Source organism: Pithys albifrons, chromosome 4, assembly GCF_047495875.1.
Source record: "Pithys albifrons albifrons isolate INPA30051 chromosome 4, PitAlb_v1, whole genome shotgun sequence".
Classification (NCBI taxonomy): Eukaryota; Metazoa; Chordata; class Aves; order Passeriformes; family Thamnophilidae; genus Pithys; species Pithys albifrons.
This window is the reverse complement of record NC_092461.1, coordinates 84,880,418-84,902,531: the sequence shown is the minus strand read 5'-3', so window position 1 is coordinate 84,902,531 and position 22,114 is coordinate 84,880,418. Positions and strand designations below refer to the sequence as shown.

General features: G+C 36.2%; 1 protein-coding gene across 1 annotated transcript in view; it reads right to left on the bottom strand.

The window, feature by feature from the left end:
* The window catches only part of CDH7 (cadherin 7), an 89,853-nt gene that overhangs the window by 5,511 nt on the left and 62,228 nt on the right, over window positions 1-22,114 (bottom strand). The window contains exons 7-11 of the mRNA XM_071554892.1: window positions 16,960-17,213; window positions 13,049-13,185; window positions 10,983-11,104; window positions 9,509-9,626; window positions 7,213-7,464 (exon numbers count right to left, since the gene is read on the bottom strand). Coding sequence (XP_071410993.1) covers window positions 7,213-7,464; window positions 9,509-9,626; window positions 10,983-11,104; window positions 13,049-13,185; window positions 16,960-17,213 — 883 coding nt within the window. The remainder of the gene's footprint in view (window positions 1-7,212; window positions 7,465-9,508; window positions 9,627-10,982; window positions 11,105-13,048; window positions 13,186-16,959; window positions 17,214-22,114) is intronic.

The following is a 22,114-nucleotide window of genomic DNA, read 5'->3' as shown; positions in this document are numbered from 1 at the left end:
GGCCATTCCCTTGGGTTCTGTCACTGATCACCACAGGGTAGAGATCAGTACTTGCCTCTCTTCTTCCCCTCAGGAGGAAGTTATAGACCGCAATGACGTCTTCCCTCAGTCTCCTCCAGGCTGAACAGACCAAGTGACCTCAACTGCTCCTCATATGGCTTCCCCTGAAGGCCCTTCACCATCTTCATTGCCCTCCTTTGGGTACTCTCTAACAGCTTAATATCTTTCCTCTATTGCAGTGCCCAAAACTGCACACAATATTCAAGGTGAGGTTGCCCCAGTGCAGAGCAGAGCAGAGCAGAGCAGAACAATCCCCTCCCTCGACTGGCTGGTGATGCTGTGTCTGATGCCCTCCAGTCCTGGCTGGCCCTCCTGGCTGCCAGGGCACTGCTGACTCATGCTCAACTTGCCCTCATCCAGGATCCCCAGGTCCCTTTCTGTGGCACTCCTTTCCAGCATCTCATTCCCCAGTGTGTACATACATCCGGGGCTGCCCCTTCCCAGATGTAGAATCTGGCATTTTCCTTCATTGAACTTCATATGGTTGGTGATTGCTCAGTCCTCTCATTTGTTGAGGCATCTTGGCAGGGCCTCCCTGCCTTCAAGCGAATCAACAGGTCCTCCCAGTTTTGTGTCATGTGCAAACTTGCTTACTATCCCTTCCAGTCCTGTGTCCAAGTAATTTAGGAAGATGTTGAAGAGCACAGCGCCTAAGATGGAACCCTGTGGAACCCTGCAAGAGACAGGTCACCAGTCTGATGTCACCCCATTATTACCTTCTGTGCTCAACTCGTGAGCCAAATGGTCATCTACCACATGATGCATTTATCCAGTTCTGTGTTGGACATTTTGTCCAGAAAGACACTGTGAAAGACAGTATTGAAAACTTTACTGAAATAAAATATTACATCAACTGGCTTCCCTTGATGAACTAGGTGGGTTACTTTGTCATAAAAGGAAATCAGGTTTGATAAGCAGGACTTTCCTCTCCTGAAGTCTGAGACCAATGGCTGTAACCAATGACTGCATTGTCTTTTGGGTGTTTTTCCATGATATAGGACTACCTTTCTTGAAAGCCTTTTTTTTGATGGAGGAATTTTTACAATCAGTATCAATCTAGCCACTGTGAGAATTATTCAATATTAGGATTACTCAGCTAGAATAAGTCAGTCTTTTGTAAATGCAAAAAAGCTGTACTGTAATTTTACAGATAGTCTGGTACTATTTGGAATTGGCTTAAGCTGGAAATGACTTTCTGTGTTATTTTTGTTTTCTTTTGGTGCAACATTTGTAAAATAAAGGACTTTTTCTTTTTTTTCCTTGAAACTTCTTGACAAAATATATTGGACAACTACTTTGCCTCTTCTTTTTTGGTAGCTACCAGGCACACATCTAATGATCCATCTACTAAGAGACATCTTGTGACTCTATATTGCTGTATAATCAGCATCACTCTTTGTCCTAGTTGAGCAGGAGGGACCAGCTGACACTGTGTGGGGGTGATCAAGGCTGTGTATTCTACCCCCTCTATTCATTCCCCAAGGACAATGGGCCATTAGCAGCAGCTGCCCAGGGAGCCATTATCACCTTCACACTCAGCCAGAGGGGGCGGAGCTGCTAATGGGCCATCAACAGTTCAATACCTCCTGACTCCCAGAGTTAATCACCCATTGTGTGAGTCCCTGCCCACGGGGAGGGACTGGGTGCTCCCTGAGGGTACATAAGTGGTGAGTAAGAAGACCTCAGGAACTTCTTGTTGGATCCAGAGAAGCAGCAGGATCTCGACAGGAGGAGATCACCGCTCTCGCCCAGACCACAGCCCTTGCCTGCACCAACAGGTTTTTCATTTCCTTTTGCTCTGGACTTGGGGGAACCACAGGGGTCTCAGCACAAGGGCAAACAAACCCCCTTGGGTTTGTGCCCCAGGACAACTGGGTTATACTGCTGGGGTTTTGTGAGTTGAAAGCAATTTCCCTTTTGTGTCAGTGTTTTTATTGTAATATTATTATTAAATTTTAGCTCTGACTTATAATCTCTCTCGTGATGAGTTCATTTCTCCTGCTGGTTTGCCTTTAAACCAGCACACTCTTTCACTTCTTTTGCCCCTGGCATCTACCTGATTCATGCTTTATGTATTTAATTCAAAAGTCAATAGTTTGGGGCTTTTTGCCTTGAACAATATTTACATAAGCAGTTTAATAATATGAGATATTGACCTTTAAAGTGGTTTTCATGAAATTTCAAAACATTCTGATATTTTTATAATACAATTTAAGCTGTAAATTATACAGCAGAGAACATAAAATTGTCATCAGAGACAATTGCACTCCACTCTTAATGCTTTTTGTTATTGTGAAAGATATATTTTAAAGTGAAAGATAAATTAGCTTGCTGAAAACACAAATATACATTTAAGCCAAGATTTCTATTGATATAACTTCTTCTTGCTATTTTTAACATTTACTGACACATTTTTATTGCCATGTAATTAAGCAGCTAATAAATTATTTTACTCAAATTCTCAAGTGTAAATGTATTTTCACTCAATTGTCCCTCCTAACACACTTCATGTTTAAAGACCCTGCTAATAAGTGTAAAATACAAAACTTAGCAGGAAGGTCTGCCTAAAGGTACAATAAAAATCAAGTTCAGTGAATGTTTTATACAGTATTCTTTCTACCTCTCACACTTGCTTGAAGCCAAGAAAAATATGGCATCTTTTTAAAGGTTAAATATTTTAGCATTTAGATGACTTTAAAAGATTATTAATTTTTAGACTTTCCAATAGCTATGAACAATGAACAAAGCCTTAGCTGCATTGCAGGAGCTGCAGAAATGAAAACAAGCCCTATACAATTTGCACTGATATCTAAATCAAATCCAAATGGTTTCAAAGTTTATTAATTTCTCATTGGGTTGTAGTAGGCTTTTTTCCCCTGCATTTATGACAAAAGCAGAGATTAAGTCAGTGATGGGCTAACTTCTAAAAACATAATTTCATGATTTTTAGAGAAAAAATAATACAGTGGAAAAGCTCTAGGCATGTATGTATCGCACATCGAGGGCACTAATTTGGCTCCATACTGGTACACCGGACTCAGGCTAAAGAGATGAAATGACAATACTGATTTCATATGTGGTATAACAAATAAACATCAATCGATACTAGAAAGAACTAAAGACTTAATAACCAGAATTAGCGAAGATAGATCTAAACTAACCTTTTATTTCTTCTGATTTACCTGAATTATTAGAAATATTGATTTGGTTTAACAGGTACAATAGCTAAGAAAAAAAATGTCATTTGTCTTTATATTAGCTGTGGCAATACATAGTTTTATCCTTCTATCAGTATAAACTTAATGCTAATATTGGTAGTTTCAGGTCAACTAAATCAGTCTTTAGCAAACACCTTTGAACACAAGACTGGATTTTTGCATTGCATACTCAACCACCTTCTGAATGAGTTGCTTCGGGTATCCCCAGTTATATATTTATCACCAGTTATACATTTATCACTTTTAAAACTGCAAGACCAAAACCCACACATACTACATAGTCACAGTCTGTATGCATTTTACCTATTTACAGAATAAAATCCTCACAACTAGAACTGTTTCTTCTTTTTCACAAATCACACAGTTATGTGTGCTGATTTAATGTGGTTCTTGTAGGTATTGTGATAATAATACCAAATTTGCTGTCTTTCAACTGAAAAAATAATTACTTTAAGCTGTATTTTGAGTCCAATTGATGTATTATTAAATTATAAACTCTGATACCACACTAATAGGAGACTTTTTCCAGTATTTCTAAGTAAATAGGTGGTACTAATAGATTATACTCAGAAGTATGAAAGAAAAAATAAAGAAAAAATATTATGCCAATCTAGCTTTCCATTGCTTCAATGCAAAGAAAATATTTAACCTCTCAAATATGATTAGGTTATCTACAGGTGAGTATCTTTTTGCGTGTGTGATTTTATGTAAAGCTTTTATTCGAAACACTTGTTAAAAAACAATTATTGTGTCTTGAAGATGCCAACTGAAAAAACAAATTACCTTGAATTAAAATACCACGTAATTTCTAGAGTAGTTAAAAATTCCCACTTACTTCTCTAAAAATTATGTGCAGTCCAAAATTAATCAAACTACGTTTTCATAAGCTTTTACAGAATAAAGTGCAAGCACCTTTTTTTTTAGGTTTGTTGGGGTTTTTTGGTGGGTTTTTTTGGGGGGCCTTACTGCAAAACTGCAAAGCTATTTTGAATAATTGACAAAATACTGGAATTTTCTTGTGGATTAAAATTTGCAGTTTGATCTCCATCAATTAGCATGAGGATAGAAAAAGATTTTGGTAAAATGTTTATAATCATTAAAAATTATTTGTTTGAAAAATTAGTTTCTATCATTTCATATGCAATTATAATAAAATAGTATGACTTAGTAACATTCTTCCTTCTTAGCATCAGTGAAAATATTGTTCTTATCTAAAATTAATTTGTTGCTTAAGTAAAAATAATAACACTAGGAAATCCCACTGAGACAATCTGAGCCTTGATCACGACAAATGGTTATTTATTAGATAAAGGGATTTATGGGGCAAGAAAAGATATCAAAGTATATTATACTAACTTTAAGAAAGTAAGATCTAGTTGAGAATTCAAGATACTGGGGCCAGAATGCATGTATTAATTGAATTTATGCAAATATCATGCCTCCCCTGCTTTATGACTAGCACTCACATTAAGATGGCATTGATGAATGTGACTGGATTTGCACTGTGTGTTAATCTTGAGTCAGAAAAAGATATTGATCCAGTAGCCTGGATCCTCATCACTGATAAACTCTTACACAATACATGCATCCCTTGGTCCCAGTCCTGGAATCACGTGCCAACAGCTGAAGCCTGTTTTTTATGCTGTGCTAGTGGATCTTCAGGATTTTTCTCAGAAATGATGTGAAGAGCAAAAGGGAAAGTGCAAATTCCTAGCAGTACCACTACGCAGCTGGTTCCAGAAAAGATCTTGTAGGAACAAAGGAAAGAAGAAGAAAGGCTCAGGGAACAGACAAGCAGCAACACTTGACTGAGGTTTCACTGGACATCTTGGTCAGCCCTTCCTTATGGAGACTGGCATGTGGCTGGGAACAAAACAGTAGCAGGATACAGTACCAAAATGCAGCAGTCAAAGCCAGAGTTATCATATAAATGCAGCCTAAACTGTGCCTGCACCTTTGAACTGTACTCAAAAGCAACAGTTCACATTGGAAGTGATGATAGCACATAAAAATGTCTATACGGATAAACAAAGTCGATGCACTCAGAGACATGACTTTTGAAGTCCAAAGTCTTTGACAAATAAAATCAGTGGTAAGGTATGCAAGATTTTTCTTCAGTGCACAGCCCATTATTCAAACACTACATTCAGAGAACTTACTCTCAATTCTTTAGCAAATTGTTGTTCAGCACATTCTAAAAATGACTGGAATAAAAGCTCACATTTTTTGATTTATTAGTTGCATTTGAACCCTGGTGTACTAAGTAGAATAAGCAAGTTATTCACTGGTAACATGCTGTGTCTCCATTCAATGGTCTTCTTTAAGTCATAGTCCTATTTAAGAAAAGCTTACAACCAAGACAGGCTGTGCAGTAACTACAGTAGTTTCCTATGTAATCTTCAGAAAGTCCCTTCTTATGTATAACAGAAATGGTGACATTTCATTTTTGCATGAAATGAATTGCCATTGTTACTGAACTTATTTTCCTAAGTATGTTGGACTAAAGTTTAAAATAGGTGTTTCCCCACTGATGCTAATGCCAGTTGATATGAGACAGTATTTTTATATCTTTTTGAACTCTACCATTTAGCTTCGTGTCCAGATAAAGTTCACTTGTGTATATATATTGCCTAGACATGCTACTAGAAAAATGGTATTTAAAAATGTGCAGTAAAACTTTTGGCAATCATTCCTTTCCATTTCTATTTAAACCCAGGCGCAATCACATGTCAAATGAGATTTAATAGTCTTATGGTGTTAGTGCTTTTTAGTCACACAGATGGAAAACTTTAGAAATGCCACCTCCTATATATAACCACTGAGTAAGTTGGTTGGGTTCATTGCAGAGGTACTGATTTCTTTTACTCTGTAAAAAAATATCCAACAGATTTTTATTTTTGGAGTCCTATAGAAGTATTTTTTTTTAGCAGAAGGAACAGTGCCTTCTAATGGTTTATGGGGATGTGAATCACAGTGAAAGAAGAGATCTACACATGGTGGAAATACTGCCATGAACACAAGTGTGAAAAAAAGTCTCTGGATTTGTCCTATCCAAACTACTTGGATAACTGTGACAGATGAAGCACCACTGGAATTATAGCAACATAAGGAGACTGTGGTCTTCTCCCTTTCTGTAGACTGACATGTATATGCAAGGAACAGAAAAATCTCTTAATGATAACAACACTGAAAAAAAATTCTTGTATATTGAATCGGTGTCACTGTTAACACATGAATTTACAGACAATAGGAAAAACTCCACTTTTGCTCACCTGATCCTTCATCTTTCTTCCCTGATTCGACCCTTTACTCTCCCATGCAGTCAGTCTCTTTAATGACTAGGCATTAAATGAGTAATTCTAACCAAACTAAAATGTTTACACTGTTTCACTACTTTCCACTGCCTTTTATGTAGTTGCAGTTTCACTGCTCAACATAAAATCCAACTGTAGCTACTATTTGCAGAAGTAACAAAATATCATTCTGTAGAAGATGTCAATTAATAATGATTCTCATCAGTAAATTACATCTGTATTTTCTGAATGTCTTTTGTTCTAAGCAAATCCCTAAATGTTTAAAAACAATTATTCCTGTGGAAAAGGGACATGCACTGATACTGGTTATAAGGTAAGTATGCTAAACCAAGTGCTTCCATAAACTGCATTGTCTATCTCTTGAATGTTACACTTGATGCAAGCGTTAATTTTTTTATTTTACTGTCTGGAGGCTTGGCATAGAAACAAAGTATCTGAAATTTAAACTCCCAATCTAAAGGCTTTTTTTGTGGGTCATATTACAAAATGCCACTCTTCCTAGAATGTTATCTGTGCCTGTTTACAATGATCAGGGTGATGGGGATGTCAAAGCTTATACGTATATATATTTTGCTACAATACATTGAATGGAAAATAAGGGTAACAGAAAGAAGACGTACCTAGTAGTGTCAAGACACAAGCCAATATTGCTATCAGTGCTCCAGTGCTAAGTCCTGCAGGCAAGATATATGCTTCTGCATTGCATGTCTGAGCAATACCATCTGCATCACAATCACAGACCCTGATGGTGAGGGTATTAGTGCTACTAAGTGAAGGTGATCCACTGTCCACTATGAATATTGGCAAGTAGAAAACAGACTGTTCCTGTCTTCGAAACCCATTTCTTTTGGTTAATACTGTTGCAGTATTATCTAGATAAGGGAATAAAAAGACAAATTATTAAATATGTGACTTTTCTAAAACACAAGCCCATAAATACTATAGTCTTTTACTTAAAGACTTTATAAACACATATTATTTCACCAAGTTTATCTTTCCTGGTAATATATTTTTGAAGGTGTAGAGCCAGGATCAGCTAGAAAAAATACCCAATTAACCAAAAAGGTTTCTAGTTTCCATGAAAGACTATTTCCAAATAACAAAGGTCAATTTGGTTTCAGTTAAGCTCACAGTTCCACATCCTTCACAGACACTTGAAGATGAGATCATTATAAAAAAGAAATAAATTACCTCTCAGTGATCGGATTAAGTAACTACATACATATTCCAATTTTATTTTAATTTACAAGCATTCCAATTATTTAGAAACATATATATCATACTAATGGAAGCGATAACCATATTAAGGCTCTGAAGATCAATGAAATATTTTTTGAATGCAAAAAAAAAGTCCAGTCAGTGTGCAAATATAGGTAATTGTGCATCCTGCAGAGACATGCAGTTGTTTTCAGCCTCTTCAGAGAATCGAGATGACTAATATAATCAGCCTAAAATGTATAGTTCAATGCTGTTCTGAGTTGCTTGTTTAAAAAGTCCATGGGTTTGAGAAGCTATGTGCAAAACTCACTGTGTTCAATACAGATTGGCAGCTTCTGCAAGGTAGGGAGTTACATCTCCTAGGATGTATAAAAAAGTTCATTCAGTTAGTCTTTCTATCTGCTTACCTATCTATTCATAGATATACTGAGAGCCAGTAAAGTTATCTTATTGTGTCATCTGTTATAACACACCTGGCACAATATGCAAGCATCTGTACATATAGCATCGTAGGAGATATGCATAAAATTAACTAATGTCAAAAGAGGCAAATGCTGCTGTGTATTGTAACTCCACTGATTTTACTGACATTGCAAAAGTCTATTACTACTTTTAACAAATTGTAAGTTCCCTGTAAGAGGGCCTATCTTTTCATTAAGTACTTTATAGTACTCATAATGATGTCAGATTTCTGAACAGTCTTATTCTAATGCATTTTTATCATTTTGATAATTACTACTATTAGACTCCAGTTTTAAACTGCAAGCTGCTCATTTGAAGAAAACTAAACATTTCAGTAACTACATGCAAGGTAAGATAATGAAGACCTGCACGAGAGAGCTTTATTAGGTCACATGTTATACTTAATGAATGTTATTCAAAGTCTGTTTGTACAAGCAGTGTCCTTTAGTCCACCATATGTCTGGTTTTCTTGTTTTACTAATAGGATGACTTTGTAGCTCTGGTTTAGTACTGATCCATAAAAGAGCAATGCAAGAGCAATATCATGTCTATTTAGTTCTATTTGCTTCAGCTACTGGCTAAACTGACTGACACATGCACAGCTGTTGTACTAAGCAGTACAACTAATGAGTGCATTAATTAGAAGTGTGTTCTCAGATATTTTAACTAATAGAAATGTGATGTTGATGGGAGTCTTTGAGGAAATGTTCTTAAGAAGTCTGTGCAAATATTCCAGGCAGTATTCACTGTCAAAAGCATTCTTCAAAAGAGGGTACACTTAATGAAAAGATGTGTTTTTCTAATAAAACAAAAAAAGAAAACCAAATCACAAAACTTCTCCATTGACTGCGCACTCTTTTTTTTTTGCCCTGAGTTATATTAATAAAACATGAATTCCTGGACATTTTTTCAGTCATTGCCCCAAGGTAAAATCTAATTTAGATAAAAACCTATAAATACAGGGAAAAATGTGAAGAGTGACTCATGGAAAAAAAAAAAAGAAAAAGAAAGATTTAAAGATTTGAAGTTGCTCTGTTTGGCTCAAGGCTTTAAATGATTCAAACAACAGCTTAATTCCCTTGACAAATAGTCTACAGATAAAATTATTTTGCAGGCTGATTGTCATTTAATTTATGTTCCTACCACAAGAGAAGTTTATGTAGGTCATAATGAGCATGCTGCATTGAAAATGAAAGGTGTTATTGTTGAATATTTACCAAAACAAAATTTTCTTACCTTTGTTGTCCTGCAATGTAAAATTGTGATTATTTGCTGCTTCTGCTGTTAAACTGAAGTAGAACTGATGGCCATTTGGTGGGTCATCTTTATCAATTGCACTAATTTTCTGAATCACCTGTTTTGAGACACATGAGGGTTTCACAGAAACATAAATACATACATATTGCATAACCCTTCACTGCCTATCAAAGTATCAATCCTTGCTCGAGTCCTGATCATCTTGCACTTTGTTTTTTTAATCTCCTAAGCATATACAGACACTATTAAAATTAAAGTGTGACCCAACTGTTTATCTGTACCAACTTTATTGGCCAAAGCAATGATCCACAGGGCCTGGGAGAAAGTTATGTCCTGTCATTCACCAGAGCTTGGAGTAAAAACTACACAGCAGTGAAAGAAGTGTGTCATCTGAATTCCTCTTAATGTGGCTATCTGTGGCTGCAATCAATGTTGTAAACTTTTTCAAGGAAATCATTATGCTTTTGAGCATTTTAATTAATATATAAGTTTTAATATAATGAAAGACAATAAAGCATGCTATAAGCATATTAATGTTTTCTGGAATTTAATTTTTATTATCATTATTATTGTTTACATTTAATTTTCTAAAATTGTCAGAATTTACCCCTAAAGTAAATTTCATCATTACTTAAAACCCATAAAAAAAGAATACTCCAATCTAACGGTTCTGACCAGAGCACAGGGCAAACAAAGAGTACAACAATAAGAGCACACATACTCTGTGTTTCTCATGAACATAAGCTAGTAATCATAGTGTTTACCATTAAGAATTTAAATTCTGATGTGATTTTGAAATGTGCCATAAACAACACCTGCCACAGGAAGGATAATACACTGGAAGAAGGCACAAAAGCACAGTCTTCCAGGGAATATGTGAGATCTGTGTGGGCACAACATCGACTAGTTTTCTGAGAGAAGAATGATAAAATACATATATTTTGTGAGGTCTTACAAAGTAGAGAGGAAAAGGCCAAATAAGAGATACACTAAGGAAAAAAACCATACAGCTTTGGTTGAGTCTAGGACTAGTTGGAAGATATTGGGATAATTAAAAACATTAGGAAGACATTATCCCTTGTGAAATTGCATCCTTAAGGGAAATAAAAGTGTATACTCATTTTTGGAATGGTAGGTCTCTAGTCTCAGAATAACCTCTGTGTCAAAACTTCCCAATTCCCAGGAAAATTAGGAGGAAGTACATGTTCTTAATATTATACAAAATTAGGTGAGTTTAGCAAAATCTCTGTTATGCCACTTAGAAAGCCAGGGATTGTAAAAGTATCTTCAACTAGTAATTTTTACACCTGCACCTTTCTTACTACTTGCTTGTAATGCAAAGCCTCATTTTTACTGTCATAAATTAATTTTTCTTTATCTTAAAGCTGGTAGACTTTCATAAGGAATGGCTGTCTTATCTGATAAAAATAAACACAAACTTATCAAGCCATACCTGACCAGGCTGAGCATTTTCACAGACAGTTGTCTCATACTCCATGGCAAATTCAGGGGCATTGTCATTGATGTCAAGGATAGTGATGGCTACATAGCCTCTCCCAATCTGTGCTGGATTCTCTATAGCAAAAACATCCAACAAAACAATCAAGAAGCAATCCTTGCAAGTTATTCTTTGGTTAAGTGTATTTTTCATTTGCATTCTTCTTTTCTATATACATGTCAAATCAATTACAAACCTCTCTCAAAGAGAAAGGAAATTCTTGACTTGGTCGTCTGGATCTACTGGAAACAATGTTTATGTGTTCCAACCCTTTCAATTAAACTAAGATTTTACTCTCAGGGATACACTGAAAATCTAACTCACTAATCACAACACTGAATCACATATGGAAGGATAACAGCAAAATTATGTAGAACCATTGCCAAGGCATTCAACTAGCCAGATCACCACTATTTATACTGGGAATAGCATGATTATTATGGGTTAAATATTTTCATTTTGCTGCAATTCAGATGCATTAGGCTATTAAGAAGTTTGAAGCAAAATTTTATCACTATATATAACAGAAAAGAAAGAGAAGGATTCATTACCAAGCAAATCCCAAAGTATTTAAAGTGCACACACAACTAAGTATTTCAGTGCTGTCACTGACATGTTGAAAACCTTAAATATAAATCATTCTTAAACTGATGCACATTTGTAGCTAAAATATGATTATGTCTGGGGTCTAATGTCTTAATTGAAACAGTAGATATGTTTTGGACAAAGGATAGAGGACATTGGTGAGTGCAATTTATTTTGTTTCTCTTTTGGAGGAGAGAAAAGAGAGACAACATACATTTTTACCACAAGTGGCAATATTAGGTGTTAGAGCAGGGAAAAATGAAAAACTGTTTACAACTTCAAATGCATGTCTATCTTTTTATAGGGTGTCGTAACCACATTTTAGCAAATATTTTAAGTATTTAAAGCAATGCATCCAAATGTAAGTCACAAAATGGTTTAGTTTGGTTTTTTTTGTTCCACACATGAAATACAAGAAAGCAAGCAATTTTGACACCCACTTTTTCCTCTGCTGATCTAAGCTTATAGAAAACCAAGCAGGCCATGAACATAAACTAAATGAGTATAAGGTTTTGCTTGTTCTCCTAGACTTACTTGTGTCAGATGTGCCCCTTGTCTATCTCATCAGTTTTATTACTACCAAGGAAAATATTTTTTCCATATTGGGCTCCTGGACTAAAATTCTACTCCTGATAATACAAGAGAAATTCATACAGACAGTAAATGATAAAAGTAAACTTTCAGGTTAAACATCAAGTTAAGCTCACTGAAAGCAAGAATTGAGGATTTTTAAAATAGCAGGCCAGAGAAGTAGTAACACTTTTATGATCACAACTCAACAGAGTAGTAATAAGGAAGAAATTTGAAGAAATAATTTTTTCTAATATAAAGGGAAAAATACACTGTTCTTCACAGAATGTATTCAAAGCCGAACATGTTTATGTTTTAACTTGCATTTGCAGAATCTGTGCATGCATTTGAAGGGTTATATTCTTCAACGCTTTTCATATAACGCTGGAAAAAATACAAAGTAAAAAATAACCTCTACAGTGGAACTTTAGGGTTAGGAAAATGAAACCACATAAGCATTTACATCCCCTTTCCTTCATACCCTCTACGAACACTGTGGTTGACCAACACCAATCAACTCTTAGTGCCCTGACTAAGATTGGGTAACCACTCTCTTCTATATTGCATATCACTTTTCCTGTAAGGACACTTTGTCTGAGACTGCTGACTTAACATATTTCTTCTTCTTTTGTACTCCTTCTTCAGAACTCAAAAGAATGCACAAGGTGTGAACCAAAGGAAAGAGCAAATACCTACAGTGTAGTATTTTTTAACTTTTATCATATAGGGGGGTAGTTTGCATTGAATAATAAGCTATTTTTATCTGCACGGTTTGAAACTCAGAATTTCTCTCAATGCATCTGATCACAACCGACCCTGAAGTTTTACCCATAAACAGATGATAAAATATTACAATTGATACTTACGACTTTCCATGGCCAAAACTGTGATATTATGAATAGCATTAGTTTCTCTGTCCAAAGATTTGGCAGTTGTAATTACTCCACTGTTGGCATCAATATTAAAATACCTCTCCAGGTCTGTGTTTCGATCTATCGAATACCTAGGTAAAGGATGAAATTAAACTTTTTATTTATGTTCAATTACGGCATGTAAAAATATTTCATTGGTTTTTTATTTGAGGGAAAATGTTTCACTGTTTCCCTAGTTTGACATTGTTCACTCCAGTTTCCCTGGGGCATTGAAATAAGCAAAGCCATATGAAAAGTTGAGAGTTATACAGTGACCTGTGCTGACAGTGGAGGGCTCCACTCCTATTAAGTGAGGTTATAGGTATCCCACTCTCTTTTCTTTCTTCCTCTGCTGTACGAGAAACTCAGGAATTAATGAAATAGCATCCTCCTGAAAGCCAGCTAAAGAGAAGGTGAATTGAAAGTTTGCTACAAGGCTGTATCAGCTGGGCACTGATCCCATGGGAACTGGCAGTCTGAACACAGAGCTTTCTATGCCCAACACAAGAGCCCCTGAGATACCCAGAGCTGCAGGGGCAGGAGCAGAAAAGAAAGATGATGCAGAGTAAGGTCAAGGGATTGCATGTATCACTGTCAGCTTCCGATGCTTTACTGTCATTAGATCAATAGAGGCTCATGCCCTTAACTCTTTGATTTAACACATCTTTACCTCCCAAGTAAATAGGAAGGAGAAAGGATCTCCTTAGCAAACAGAAAACAGCATAAGAGAAAAGGTCAAAATGCCTGTGGGTGATTTGCTTATAACCTTTTTCGAGAGAAAGGGACAGTTGCTTAGGCAGATTTAGATTTACAACTGGAAAATTCTCAACATTTGATTTAATATTGGGTCAGATTCTTGCACTCTCATTTAGGTCAAGTATGTACTCTAGAGCACTTCCCTAACACTCAGGATGAATTAAAAAAATCAGTTCAGGTGTGATCAAATGTGATCATCACAATTTCTCTCACACTGATGATATATTCAATCACTGATATAACAGTAACCAAAACCTTTTAACAACATAGCAAGAATGAGTTATGGAAGACAGTTAAAAAATGGAACTTCCTAGATATAATGATCTTATGGAACTGTTTGTTTTGTTCTATGTTGTAATATAGCAGCTTTTCCTTTGTTACTGTGTTTTTATCTGTTCCTCTTGGCTGCATAATCTAAGAGCAGAGACTTGCTACGTAAGTAGAATTGTTTTACACTATTATGTCACAGTGAGAGAGAGCATAAAGACAGAGAGAAACAATAACAGAAGGTTTTGTGGATTACCACTTTCCCTTTTTCACTTTTTCTTCTTTTATTTTATGTTAACTCTAGGTAATTTTTCACTCTATTCTGTGCCATAACTGTAATTTTTTTGGTCAGCAGTGCTCTACAACTGTTTTGTGGTTGACAAGTTTCCCCATGAGACTGTCTGTCACCTTTGCTACACAGTCAGTTCTGGCAGGCCCTGTAGCTGGGACTCAATCTCCTTCCAGCCCTCAGATTATTAACACTATCACTACACAACTTGAAAAGTCAAAAACCTTTCTTTTAAAATTAGTTAAGCAAGTCAAGGAAGAAGGATAAGGATTAGAAGGAGAAGGAGAAGATGGAGAAGTGAGAAAGACAAAAAAAAGAAAGAAAGCAATAAAAAGTCAAGAGGGAGAAAAGGAGGAAGAGAGGGAGGGAAAGCAAACAAGTTATATAAATAGTATGACAGATTCTTATGAAACACCAAGAAAAATAATTTTCATGCATAGGAAGCAAGCAGTTTCCCTTAACTTATTTACAAGCATTGTACTCATACTCAAATTCTAAAAAAAAATATTTTAAATACTTTTAATCCTTTAATTCCTTGCAGCCATTAATACTTGAAAATCTTTGAGCTGCAGGAGTTTTAAATCCTTTCTTTAAGCTAGTTCAAACATCAATGGTGCTCTGGTCTATATGAAATAACCTCTTATTTTCAAAACATTTATTATTTTCCCCAGCTCCTGGTACTGTAAAGGTTTTGTACCTGATCTTGTAATTTCAACATTTCTGAATTGTAACAAATCTAATTTTTAATCAGTATCAATATAATCTAATGTTTGGAAGTTGGAATACTTATTTATAGATTAATAATTTAAATTTCTTAAACAGATCATGAAAAGTTTTATGCATTAATCCTCCTTAACACATTCCAATTTTATGTGAATCTAGCTCTAATGTATCATAGAAGATGCAGAACAGCTTTAAATTATACAATCTTTCAGTACCTTCAACAATGTACACAGCAGGTTTGCAAGCATTTAGATAAACATCACTATTTTTCTTTTTCCTCCCCCTCAAATTCCAAGCAAATTTGAAGCAGAAGAAATCTGGTGATGTAACTATTCTTTATGCTGGAATTGTAAAAATTAACCAGATCAAGGCCAATAAACTTATCTTTATGTTTACACAGGAGTCAGAAGTATTCTTAACATGGCCTGCATTAATGGAACTATGTTTAATCCTATTCTGAATGATTCTGCTAAACCAGATATGATACACCAGATGATAACATCAGTGCCAGAAAACACTGTCACAGCAAAGGAAGAGCCCAGCAAAGATAATTTTCACAAGTAAATCCATGTCAACCATCCACACAGGACTTGCTTATACATTATAGGAGTTAGCTATTTTGAATATGTTGCAAAAAGACAATGAAAGATAGGGAACACTTGTATCATCTCTAGGAGTGAAACATATGCTTTATTTTTGCAACTTTAAATTGTTGCTTTAGAAATCACAGAGCTACTATGAAGTCCAAGTTTATTTTCAATGCCTGAAAGTAAAAACATAACCAGAATAGGTGACATTCAAACACGTACTGTATCTGTGAAGGTCTTTTCTATGTATGTCCTAAGTGAACAATTATAGCAAATGAAACTATGTACTACCTTTTAATTATGTATGTGTTCCTCCTCCTGCAGACATTTACATTTACAAAATTTCTGAGTCATAACCACTACTCTCTGGATCCTTTGCATGTTCCTTTGAGAATTAATATTACTTCTATGCATAGGAAAAATAACAAGAAGCTCATTACTGGCTTAACTTCAGATGGTGAGTCTTTGTCCTTGAGCTTTGACCTTTGATATAGGAAAACGAAAATTGATAATTTGTGTTCTCTTACGGTTTCTTAATGATCCGGGACATTATATTGTGAAAGACTTGCAGATTCTTCACACACTGAAGACAAAGGCCCCAGACAGTTCATGCATCTCTAACAATCGTATCTCTTTCCATTCAAATGGAAGATATTTGGCTGCAGCAGAATTTACAAAACCAAAACACTGCCTTTAACCAACCTGACTAGGACAGGATGCATCTTGTCTTATCCACTTCTCTAATGTAAAGAGTTTTCACTAATGTTCCTTTCTGTCGGATCTTAGTTCCAGCTTACTATGTGGGAGTCTATGTCCTATTGAATTCTTATTTCTAGTGCACACACAATATGAATCATTATTCATTATTCTCACACACATAGAAGTATATTATAATTTTTGCTGCTGGTTCATTTAAGTGAACATAACTTATTACAGATAACAATAGGCTTTTTCTAATCTTAAAGAGAAATAAATATGAGCAATATTTTGATATTTTTCTTTCCTTTGGAATCCTGAAACTATCTTCTCTTTGGTTTACAGAGATTTAAATATATATTTTTTTAAATGTTTTATAGTTCAGGATACAAAAGTCAAACTGTGGAAATTCATAGAACACCTCAATCTCCTTCTGCAAGGGAACAAAGCTTACTAATTGCTTTTGGTGTAACCAAAGACCCTCCCACCACAAATTGAACAACTTCAATACAAAGGCTAAATAAATAACAATGACATCTTACAATTACCTGACAGGACTATTTGAGACATCTGGATCATGGGCCGCTACAGTTCCAATGATAGTGCCAACCTTTGCTGCTTCAGACACCACCATGGAGTACAAACGTGAAGTAAACACAGGTGGCTCATCAACATCTTCAACAATTATCTTCACGGTTGTCATATCACTGAAGGGTCCCAGGCTCAGAAAACGAGGATCAACATGCATATTGGCTGCTTCTATCCTCAGGGTATAGCTTGTCTTAGCTTCAAAATCCAGCTCCTGTACAGGTAAAGTTATTTGAAAATTTTATTATCTTGTGACATTGACACAAAAATGTTCTGCTTACAACTTATCAGAAAGTATAAAATGAACTTTTCCATTTGCATACAACCAGCACTTTCAATTGACAAAGGATAGCTGATGTCTCATTTTTTAGCTTTCTCAAAACATTCTTTGGAGTGTTTCACTAATGAATATCCCCCAATGACTTTAACGGTGAAGATAGTTCTATCTCGTGAATGAAACAATTCCCTGAGATAATGGCAAAATTTTCCGTGACTTCTGTGAGGACTGAATTCTCACCCATTATTTTGTGAATGAATACTACTTTTTTCTTTTTAATTTTTTATCTAAGGAAATAGGAAGTACAATGGGCGATAGTACCCAGACATAAGAACTCAATATAATATTTGCAAGTTATTTACAGGTGAAAAATCTACTTCAGAAAACTGTGGGTAAGTTTGGGGTTTTTTGTTTGTTTGTTTTCGTTTTCTTTGGATTTGTTATTTTTACACATAATGTTGGGATTGTCTAAATAATTGTTACCCCAACATCTGTAAAAATTAGTGTAGAAAATGTGGCAATCATTTAAATGACATTGCCTATATGACAACACTTTGTACTGAGATGCAACCTGGAGATTGTTTTGTTTTCCTTTGCTTCTTAAGCAAAATGCGTATTATTTTTTACACCTTCCTTCTGCTTTAATTTTCTTTGACGAAGCTACACTTGCTTTTCAAATAAATACGGCATCACAATCAAAAATTAACCCCTACAACTGATATCTGTGATCTGGAGGACAGTTCTATAAGGAAAATTATTTTAGAAGCAAAAAATCATCTTAACTCCCAGGCAATTATTGAAAGAAAGCATTAAGTTAATATTAGAACCATTTACCCTATATGTATAGTCTTAGTTTGTCAGCCTGCACCAATGTCCAGCTAACTATTCCTTTTCAATTCCAAACTTAATCATAAACAACAGCAGCAAAAGACCCAAGCAGTTCTAAAGCTGAAGTCTTGTTACTCAACTATATCTTCAAACTATCATTCCAAGTGTATAAACAGATTAAAAATGGTTTTACTCAGTTCTGCTACTGAATACATCAGAGGAATCTGAGATGTGCTTGCAAATTAATCCGCCAGCATCTGCAAAACATTTCAGTGTTCAGTCAAAGGAGCAGCAGAGGTGAAACACACATCTGTTGACCTACAAGGGCCTGTGTTCTCCATCAAGTTACAGCAGAATAAATCCCAAATGTGCATCTTAAAGTCAGTGATTATGCTGATGCTATAATACAGCTGTAAACAGTCTAGATTTAAATATGAAAAACGAACTGCAGCACATCACACTCAGAAAGGCACTGAACTTTTACAAACTCTATGTGGCAGCAAAAGGCTTCTCTGAATGAAAATGCGTGTGATCCTCACATAATGCAGATCCTTAATTTTTGCACTGAATCAAAGCTGTAGTATCCATAGCTCTCCCAAAACAGATATGCCATAAAAGAAAGGTTGTCCGGATCCATGTGGTTATACTGGATACAATTAGTTAGCATTTGTAGTATTTATGTTTAATAATTTTTTATTTTCACTTTTTTATATATTTAAAGTACAACGTATGTGTTATCAAACAATTTCATAGCCATAATGCAAATGCAATGTGATGTTGGGATGATGAAAAATGTCTTAGAAACTGTATTCTATGGTGATAACAATTAAGCAACTGATATGACCACATGAGTAGCAAAGTTAAAAAGAGGGCAACCAAGCACATAAATCTTAAGGCTTAAGGTTTCACATTTTTCAGGAGAAGCAAACTATCACTGAAGAAATGATGACCTGAAAAAGTATTGTATTGAAAAAAAGAAATGATAACCTAAAAAATGTCAAAGACAGAAGGCCAACACTTGTTGAACTAGGAAAACAACAACAAAAAATCACAAAAAAAACCAAAAAACCAAACCACAAAGCCTTTAGCATACACTACATTTTCAGTCAGAATGAACAAAAGTATGTTGTGGAAGGGAAAGCTAATTTATCCTTATTGAATCAGTGATATCTGCTGAAATTAAATGATTGAGTACAGTGATACCTAATTAAATACAAGGAAATATATCCTGAGACTGCAGACAAGATATCGTCTTCTGATGTACTAATGTCAACAGCACATTCATTCTAAGTAAAAAAGATTCTGAAAATTCTGATTTAATAGACAAAGTGCAGATAGCACAACATATGTAATTGGACAATTTACATAAATTTTAATAGGCTAGCAAAATAAGGAAAAAAAATTAATTAATTTTAAGATACTTCCATATTTCAATAATGACTAAAGAAGACTAAATTAGAACTTTATTAACTGAAATCATAAAAACGTGTTTTTTCATTTGAATGTTTCTCATGAGCGCTGACAAGCACTTTTAAATAATCATATTTCATTTGTAACACAGAAAGAGAACACTTCATTTGACTGGATTACAGGAGTGTTCTACTAGTAGGGAATACACCAAAAATACAATTTCATTAGAAAAGTATTTCCTCAGAAAAGAATGCAAAACTATTGAAGGTGTAGATGCATATTCTAAACAGCCTTGCTAACTAAGGGCACGTTTAACCTTCTATAACTTAGCCATGTAAGAAAGACACCATATGGTCCTAAGTGTGACTGTACCAAAATTCTTCCAGGAAAGAAATCAGCTGGCCTAATTACTAAGACCTGTTTTTCACCAGTCACTAGTAAGGGAGTATCAATAACTAGAAGAAGTAAACATCTGCTCTCAGCAACATGAATGCTGCCCCAGGATTTCCTCAGGTATCTTCTGGCACCCACTGCTGCTGACAGTATCCAAAAGCTGTAAGGATCCCTGTTAATACAACATGAATAAATAAATTAAAAGTCTAGCATATGTACATATACAGTGGAGAACACTTGGTGTTTAGAAAAGGGTAAGTATGGATTAGCAATGGGATTTTACAGTATTTACTGTTATTGTGGTATGCAGTGGCAGTAATGTATTATTTGAGTTCTTTGTAGCACAGCCTGTCTCCTGTGGGGTGTGGTAATGTCTAGAAAACCTACAGTCATCATCCTCAATCTAATTCTATAAAATAAACATCCTAAGATCCTGTGGTGAATACAGACATCTCAGGTTTTGACACAGAATATATTCTGGTGAAACAAACAAAACTCTTAAGGTATGATTCATAGGCAAGAGCTCCTGAACTGGTGGAAATATTTCAACATTTCTTAGGTAATATAATTAAGACATTACATGCTACAGATAGTAATGAAAGACTGAAAAAGTGAACTGAAAAGATTTTCTTTTTTGCTTCTTCTTATCTAATTATCATTGATGTCTGTTAACAGAAAGCATTATTTAACTGCCCTTCAGATCATGCATTTATTATTTCCTGCTATAACAAAAGCACAAGATTACAATAATGGACACCAACTTAACAGACTACAAATCACTACATCAGCATTGAAGGTTAAATGAACAATGTATACTTCAGTCCTTCTCCGGGGACACCCCCTTGTCGCGGGGGAGAAGCTTGTATGCCCTCATGAGGTTGAAAGCTATGCTGGAGGTGGTTTGTGCCGCCGGTAGGGTCTCCCATGCCAGACAGGTCTCAGCTGAAGGGTCAGACAAAGTGTGTCCACGGGCAGGATGGGCTCGCTAGCCATCTGGCAACCATCCTAGGAGAAGGACAACTCCAACCCCAAACCCGGGCAGATGGAGTTCGTTTAGCCCTGTAAGGCCATCCATCTAAGAGAAGGATACTCTAACCAAACCTACGTCCTGAGGTATTCGCTGTCACCATCCAAGCTCGCTAGGCCATGGCAGGTGAACCTTAGGAGTAAAGGGTGGGGCCAGTTCTGCGCACGCTGTGCCTCACCTAAAAAACCCATTGCGCAGGCTTGAAGGGTTCACCCACATTGCAAAGCCCTGTAGCGACAGGTGAGGGTCGAAAAAGGCAGGTGATAGGAAGCAGCTGGAAGCCGCAGACCCAACCCTGCATGCAGGCGGTTCAGGATATGGGTCATTAGAGACTTGACCGCGGAGATGACAGTCTCATGAGGCAGCATCCTGAATGACCAAGCAGCCTTTTCTAGGGACAGCACTGCTTGCTCCACACAGAGAGGGGCCTAGCAAAGGTGGCCTAAACAAAGCTCATCCCCACACCTGGTTGGATAACCGCGGCCAACCGGCATCTTCCATGCGGTCAAACAAAAACAAAGAGATTTCAAAGGCATACACCTGCCTGCAAAGCTGTGCTCAAACTAACACTTGCATGTTGGAACATCAGAACCATGCTTGATACTGGGGATAGTGGACGTCCTGAGCGTCGTTCTGCTCTAATTGCCCACGAACTATCACGGCTCAACATTGACATTGCTGCTCTCAGTGAAGTTCGTCTTCATGAGGAAGGCAGCCTTAAAGAACATGGTGCTGGCTACACACTCTACTGGTCAGGCAAACCCAAAACCGAAAGACACCTTTCAGGAGTTGGCTTCATGATTAAAAACTCCGTTGCCTTCAAACTTGAAAATCTGCCGACAGGTCATTCTGATCGCATTATGTCCTTACGCCTCCCTCTACACAACAAGGAACATGTTGTTCTTTTTAGCATATATGCCCCAACTCTCCAGCTGTCCCAGTGGAAAAAGACAAATTCTACACAGACCTGTGCCGCCTCACCCAAAATGTTCCTGCAGATGATAAGATCATAATCCTTGGTGACTTCAATGCCAGAGTAGGTAAGAATTCTGAAGCCTGGAAAGGAGTCCTGGGCAAGCATGGCATTGGAAACTGCAACGACAACGGACGCCTCCTGCTAGAGTTTTGTGCAGAACGGCAGCTCACCATCACCAACACTATCTTTCAACAGAAAGACAGC